Raw genomic sequence first — 7,727 nt, 5'->3', positions numbered from 1 at the left:
TATTGTGAAGCTTTATGCTTTCCAGCGTTAAAGTGACCTCAAAGTGTTCATATGTTACAAAGTGTGAATGACAACAGGGCGTAAAATGACATGCGGAACGCTTAAATACCTCACAAGACACGCAAAACATGGCAAAAAGTGGCATGCCATTACTACGCTTTCCCTTGAGATCACAGTCGAGATTGATCCCAACAAGTATTGGATGTATTGGAACAAAATGTTGTACAGTTACTCATGGTGCCCATAGGATGAATCTTAATAATTTTGGTTAGCCCGACCTTTCCTCCGATGCCACCAGCATGTCAAATTTACAATAAGCCAACACTTTGGTTTATGACAAACTGCACGCAAAACTGTTGTTTGGAGACAACATTTTTCTATTTTGGTAAAATTGTTTAATTTTATCTTCAAGAAAAGTATACACCACAAATGAGTTAAAAAACTAATGAATAGTCCATCAATAGAAAACCAAGCAATGCTCACAAAAAAGTAAAGCTGAAATACTGGTTTAAAAAAATCTGTGTTATGTAATAATATTTTGTAGTATGAAAATAAATAGATAGATGTCAATACACTGTCCCAATATCAGAAGTGTGGACCTGACCTGATATGCAATGTAACATTGATTAATCCCCCTCTCATCCCTTATTTACTCACGCTGGCAACTCGATTCTTAATCAGTGTTCATTGTCTTGGATCCTGATCAGTTGCCTTTGAGTCATGCTGTTGATGTCATTTATTTAAAGACTGCCCCTAGTTGCCGCGTTGTACATTTCTGCCCAAACACACAGCTGCCAACACATGTTGTTTTCTTCATCTTCTTCCTCATTCTTGAGACAAGATCAAGATTGTCTCAATTCCCATCCTATCACGTTAGTGTCTTTTGGATAATGAGCTCCACATGCCATAATCACTTCCCACGTTGTCCGCTGCCTCCTTCCCTCACCCCTCCAGTCACCCCTGATCAACATTTTTCACATTCTTAATCACTTATGTCAGCTTCTGGTAATTATAGATATAGGTAATTAATCATGTGTGATTCACTGTCTCGCTCTGTCAGCACTGTGCTCTATGCTGTGGGAGTGAAACTGACAAAGGTGAAACTGCTTTTATTAAGTGTACGCAGCACCAGGGAGTGAACTCCCCGATGATAAGCAGCATGTTGCAGTGCTTTGGCTTAGACTTCCTTGAGGCGAGTGATAAAGGCCAGGTGGAGATTAAATTACATTAATTCCTTCGCCAGAAGTCCTGACCCAGAATGACTTACAAGACAAGAAGGCTGAAGTGATGAGCTGTGGTGAAACTAGTGCCAAAGTACTGAAAAATGAATTATCCATTTATCAGTGTCACAGCACACTGTGGTCCTGCCTCGTAAAGTCAACAACGCACACAATAGGCTGCACTGACTTAATTTATGTGAATATACATTAAAATGTGTATGAACAAGAATGTTCTTTTCTTTTTTAGTTTTCATCCGCCCCCACCCAAAATTACTAACGGCTAAATCAATGTGTTGTTTTTTTTAAAACAGAGTACACACCCAGTCTGGTAAACATGGATATGCAAACACTGTGTTATCAACATGCACAGTATCAGCCAGTACATTACCAAGCATACTGTAACCTTGCCTATGACACGTAACGTGTTTTTTTTTTAATCCTCCCCTCTGGTGCTGTTTGCAAGAGTCAACGGTGGAGAGTGCACACAGTTCCGTTCTAAGTAAGACCTGTGTGTACTTCAACTTTCTGTGACGATGGGCCCCACGTTGCGCTTGTTGGCGCTTCTGAGCATAATAGGTATTTTTTCTTCTTACTGTTGTAATATTCTGCGTTTCGGGAAGTATTTTAGTGCGTAGGTTTGACTTACAAAGAGCTTTTAGTAATGTTTGATTTAGGATTAAACCTGTTTTCTTTTGTTTTGTAGGATGTGTTGAACTGATCTCAGTCACGACTCCGCAGAGAAATATTAATGTTACAATGGGTCAAAGTGTCCTACTCCAATGTGCGTTCGTGACTAATGTAGCCACCACCGGCCTTACCATCCAGTGGGACTTTATTTCATCGGCCTCCATGACGCCACAGCAGGTAGATACACACTGCTGCACTGATCACAGCTTTGCACCAAATGTGCTTAAAACGTGTTTAATGTTCCACTTGGATGGCAGGATGCTCTAAACTGTAACGTCAGGTTAAGTGACTTCATTCATTGGTAGAAAGTGAAAATCTGAATTACAGTTACATTAATTTCTTATTAAGAAAAGAAAACCCTTATTTGTCTACATTGGGATTCAGTCCAGCAGCTCACAGGGTTTGTTTAAAGACTGCAAAAGGCTTTAAGTGATATTTATAAAGACATCAGTTATTCTGTGTGGCTTTCAAGTCTGCAAATGCGGAACAGAATCACATGCTCTTTATGAAAACGTGGCATGTTGTCGTCTTTAACTTCTCTAATGAAGTAACACAACATTTTGGACGATGTTCAAAGTTTCAGTTGCATTCAATTTCAAATTCACTCTATCACAAAGCTTGAACATTCACTACAAACACATCTTGTGTACAGGGTGGCGCCTTATTCAGTATGCCGCGTATTCTTGACCAACCGTCAGGAGACACGCCTCACTGAGACAACAAAGCCTGTGACTGTAAAATTAGATACACACAGATGTAATTAAAAAAAAAACATTCAGAATGATTGCAGGAGTATGATTATTATTCAGAGTTTTAAAGTTAGTAGTTTTTCTATTTTATTTAATGGGGAATAAGTCAAGAACATAAGTTTTCCTACTTTTTCCATACTATTTTTCAATGATAAGTGATAAATCTCATTTCCAGCAATGCTAATTTAACAAACTGCCTTGAAAATACAATCAATAGATACATTGTTAATGGTACCTTGCAAGTTCACAGACTGAATTAAACATCTCTGAGAAGACTCCATACTCTGACTTCACTACAGTGTAAATTTAAGTATCATTGAGTGTTCTATAAATTACAACAATGTTACTTTACTTTTAAAATCTAGCCCACTTGATTAAAGTGAGCGAGTGAGAATACAGAAACCGTTGTGTCTGTTTTGTGTCAGATAGTCTAACATGGGGCCATCTGTTTTCAGCTGTATTACTATCAATCAGGGAAGGATGTCGTTACAAAAGCTTACGAGGGCAGGCTTCAACCTTCATCTTCTCCCGCCACGACCAAAAACACCTCAATAGTAATAAGCAACATGCAACCATCGGATTCCGGAGTCTACACTTGTCAGATTCACAACTTTCCTGATGTGGACGGACCTTCTGAGGCCAATATCATTGTGAATGTTCTTGGTAAGTTCTAACTCCAGAGGGTGTAAAAAAAAAGTTTATTCCCCCATTTATTAGAAAAGTAGTCAAATAATTAATTAGGTGAGAGATAGAAAGTATATAACAGCAGTAATGGTCTGTAAACATCCATAAAGTCCTGAGAAGAGGTCTAATCGGGCAAAATAATCAGAAACACTGTGAGAGTGTACAATGGGTGTGTAGGGGATTTCAGGCACCTGGGCCACACCCGTTAGCAGTATCGGCTGCATATTTGCAATATTAAAAGCAAGCAGAAGTAGCTGATAATGTTTGCGTCCGCATTGTTGCCGTGCGGTGCTTTTACACCAGCGTTCACACCTGGACATGTCCACAGCACATGAGCTGGAAAAGACATCCTGAAAATGGGGAGAGCCGAAGCACACTATAGTCCAGCTGACGTTTCTCGTCTCAAGAATGTCTTTTTTTTATGTGAAAGACGAGCTACATAAGTCATGTCTGAGGGAGCTACTCTTTCCCTTTCACCTGAGTATGTTTTTCAAGATAAAATCCCATAAGTAGGTAAAAGCAGGAGTACTTTTTAATTTTAATTAGATGTCTTGGTGCTAGCATTGCTGCATCCATCATCAGTGTTGTAACATTAACACATCTATTAAATCCGTGGCCTTGAATAGTGTGATTATGGAATTACATTCAGTTTGAATCCTCTCATTTACCGAGTAACCAGGGACAACATCGCAGGCTTCAGTATCCTCAGCAGTTTCCATGGTTACTGCAGCAGTCTCCTTATTGTCAGCTTTGGAAATTAGAGTAGGACTGTGACTGCGTCCTTGTACTGCATACAGAATATATATATATATATATATATATATATATATATATATATATATATATATATATGTGTGTGTATAAATCAGCATCTGCTGCATGCTAAACACACGTCTTATGTTTCATAACCTTTATGAAAATGTTTGGAGGACAGGTTCTTCATACTGAATGTGATGCATACTTAAGTGCAGTATGAATATGTATGGCTGTTCTCATGCTGATTATCATAGGATCAACATCACTTGCTGTTACATATAATTATGGTAATATTTTAAAGAGAGTGAGTAGTCTATTATGAATTACAATCAAGTGTGTAAGCTTGACCCTTGTTGTGAGAACACAGTAGATATCTAAGGGGATACACAGAAACGGTTTTTGGTGTAAACGCACATGTTTTGCATTGTTTTGTCCGATCGATCTGGTCCCGAAAACACCGTCCTTGCGTGTTTTGTTTGGACGGCGAATCCGCATACTTGAGTATTGATGATGTCATCGCCAAAACCCTCGATCTCTCTCTATCTCTTGACCTCTTATCAACAATGGCGGACTACATGCTGGAGAAGATACTGAGCCTATTAGGGTTACTAGGGCAAGATATATTGTCTGTTTGCATAAAGCATGCAAGCTCTTTATGTGCATACTCCGCCTTTTCTTCTCCGTTTGTTGGTGAATTTCTGTAGCAGGAACAGCACCACCCAGGCCTATGGGTGGCACCACCTAGGCCACCCATAGGCCTGGAATTTTAAAGTAGTGTGTTGAGTCATTTCCAGATGCATCCAGGTGCCAGGGAAGAAAAGATTGTTTTGGTACTGACGTGGCCTAAATAAAGTTGTGTGGTTTTACAGATGATTTACTGTCCAGTCAATGTACGGAAGAGCCTAATAAATAGTAGGCAGGCACCATAGAATATATCGTAAGGAGTCTGCGCTCAGGAGCAGAGAGTTGTAAGGCCACTCCCAACACACTTCCTGCTTTGGGATGACTAATGGACAGACACGTGACGCCGTGTTTGATTAACGATAAACAAAGGATTTGTCATTTTAACAAACTTGAATCTGTAAATTGTCATTGTTACAAGGCACAGAGATTCATATATGCCATCTTTCACTTCTTTGATGTAGCCATTATAACCTGTTTTAAAGTATACTGTACAGTGTAGCTCCTACAGTATCATTCATTAAAGCATTATTGCTATGGGTTCCTCCAGGCGTGGTACAAAGTTGTGTCACTCGGCAGCACAAAAGCCCAACCTGTGTGTGCTGTTGTAAAGGTTGGCTGTGATAAATAAACACACCCAGATAAAGATCACCTGGCAGCATTACAAACCATATTTATCCAATCAGATAGCCCGCACCACGCAAGTAGGAACAAAGCTTTAATTATCTTATGACCCCTCAAATGTATCCTGTGACCCTTTGGAGGGACCCAACCACAAGTTTGCAAACCACTGTACTATATGTAAAGTTATTTAAACTAGCTCCAGGTCATGTAGCTACATGGTAAAATGCTGTCTTAACGCATCACTAATAATAGTCTAATAATGTCATTTAAAACAATATAAAAGTTTATTTTAATGATATTATTTGTCTACTTGTACTTAAGTAGGATTTTGAATGCAGGACTTGGAGTTTTTTTCTTTACGAATTGCATACTGGTGCTTTTACTCTTTATCTAAAAGGTCTCAGAAGTTCTTCCACCAACGTCTTAGTGAATAATTGTGGTGGTTAGATGAAGCTGGCAGTGATTGATTGACCAATAATACATAATCATATCAGACTCAGTGTGACATAAATTCTATTACCAAACCCCTCAGGATCAATTCAGTATGCAGCTCTTGCTGAAATGCAATGAAAATATCAATAACTTGTACTTATTGAACACGTGTCTCGGAAAAATGTATAATAAAGTAGATTTATTTCATATAAAGTCAACTGATGAACTCATGCATCCTCCTTATGCTCCGCTCCGTCAGAGAAGCCCTCTGTTCCTTACTGCGCCGTCCACGGCGACGTGGAATCAGGTCACCTGGTCACTCTGACCTGCCACAGTGAGCGTGGGAGCCCCAACCCGGCCTACATCTGGACCAGACTGGATCACACTCAGACGAGGAGGCGCGTACTGGGACTAGGTCAGTACTGTGTGTGTGTGTGTGTGTGTGTGTGTAAGTGTGCGCGTGCGTGCATGATGTTCTTGTTGACATGTGGACATTCTTTTTTTTTTTTATATACGTGTGTGTGTGTAATATGCTTGTTGACATACAGATATTCTTTTTTTTTTAATAAACATGTGTTTCCTTAGTGACCACATCTGGAATACTGCAATTCCAAAACATATCCCAGTTTGAGTTCGGGGAGTACCAGTGCAACGCTACAAATGCAGTGGGATTTTCAACTTGCACTATAGAGCTAAATCCCGGTATGTTTTGATTTTTTTGGGACAAAAATTGTACATCAACACAAATACAAAAAAAAAGGGTTTCATTCACTGATGTTTGTACAGAAGCGGGAGACGGAGTGATTGCTGGCGCGGTGATCGGCGCCTTGCTCGGGTGTGTCCTGATCATCCTGGTTGTGTGGTTCATCGCTCGCACGGTGAAGAAACACAAGTACAAGGAGGTCAAAGTCTCAGAGGCCCACGTGATGAAGTGAGATTAGAGGTTTTTGATGCATGTTGCATTTCATCATGCCATTCCTAATTCAAGCGTGTGACATCAACTCTCTCTCTGCCCACTAGGAGGAGCACTCCTCAGGCAAAGGAAGAATCGGATGGTGTTCCCGTGGCAACCACAGCCGGCAGCCTCCATGCTGAGGAAGATGAGCCACAAGCCTGAAAAAAAAGGCCTGTCGAAAACAACTGGAGCAACGTCACTCTTCTGAACAACAGGATGTCCAGTCAAATGTAATCAATATGACGGAGCTCATGCTCACGTTTGAAACATCGATTTAATCTTTAACAGCTTTTTTTTTTTATCATGTGCCATTTTGTATTTGACTTTTGCTTGAATGTAGACACCATGGTTGTAGTGCTTTTGCCATTTCTTAGTTAGTGTGCCATTCAAACCATGTTGATAAGCCCTGCATTAGGAATACAAGCTACATCATTTTAGACCACATACTTGCATGAGATAGGATGCAAAAAAAAGAAACTTGAGGATTGACTCTGCATCATGCAAATAATCAGAATGATTTTTATTTTCTGTATATATGAAAATACATTATTATGTTTAAAAAACAAATGATAGTCCAACATTCAAATGTAGTCTTTTGAATGATACAAGTATTACAAATCCTTTTTTTGGACTAACTGCTGAATGGGCTCAGGGATCTATCTTTACTCGATCTTTTGTAATACAAACTGTCAAGCAGCTGTGGATGAAGTTTGACTATTTCGTGTAATAAACTTCAAAAACTCTGATTAGACAGGAGCTTGTCTAGGGTGTGATCATATTGGATAATATTAAGTTTCATCTAGGTGGCAGCAAACTTACACTGGAGCCTCACACTGTAGCATAAGCACTCGGCCAGGTTAGAGACCCTGAGATCTTAACGCAGATTTGTCTTGCATGGGTTCCAGTGGCTTTCTTTCTTGTGTGTTGCAAAGGGTCAGA

At 39.7% G+C, this 7,727-nt stretch overlaps 1 protein-coding gene across 1 annotated transcript; it reads left to right on the top strand.

The window, feature by feature from the left end:
• The first annotated feature begins 1,616 nt into the window (after positions 1–1,616).
• On the top strand, positions 1,617–7,534 carry LOC117955082 (V-set and immunoglobulin domain-containing protein 1-like). The gene is made up of 7 exons (XM_034889231.1): positions 1,617–1,796; positions 1,924–2,084; positions 3,112–3,319; positions 6,093–6,248; positions 6,419–6,535; positions 6,620–6,764; positions 6,854–7,534. The coding sequence occupies exons 1-7, from the start codon at positions 1,754–1,756 to the stop codon at positions 6,948–6,950; spliced, it is 927 nt and encodes a 308-aa protein (XP_034745122.1). The 5' UTR covers positions 1,617–1,753; the 3' UTR covers positions 6,951–7,534.
• Positions 7,535–7,727: the final 193 nt, after the last annotated feature.

This window comes from Etheostoma cragini, chromosome 13, assembly GCF_013103735.1.
Source record: "Etheostoma cragini isolate CJK2018 chromosome 13, CSU_Ecrag_1.0, whole genome shotgun sequence".
Classification (NCBI taxonomy): Eukaryota; Metazoa; Chordata; class Actinopteri; order Perciformes; family Percidae; genus Etheostoma; species Etheostoma cragini.
Note: the sequence above shows the minus strand (reverse complement) of the source record. Positions and strands in the feature narration are given on the sequence as shown.

Excerpts from the sequence above, each read along its gene's own strand:
- LOC117955082 (XM_034889231.1), top strand. The coding sequence starts at position 1,754 with ATGGGCCCCACGTTGCGCTTGTTGGCGCTTCTGAGCATAATAG. Across the intron at positions 2,085-3,111 it reads CCTCCATGACGCCACAGCAG|CTGTATTACTATCAATCAGG; the intron begins GTAGATACACAC and ends ATCTGTTTTCAG. Across the intron at positions 6,249-6,418 it reads GAGGCGCGTACTGGGACTAG|TGACCACATCTGGAATACTG; the intron begins GTCAGTACTGTG and ends GTGTTTCCTTAG.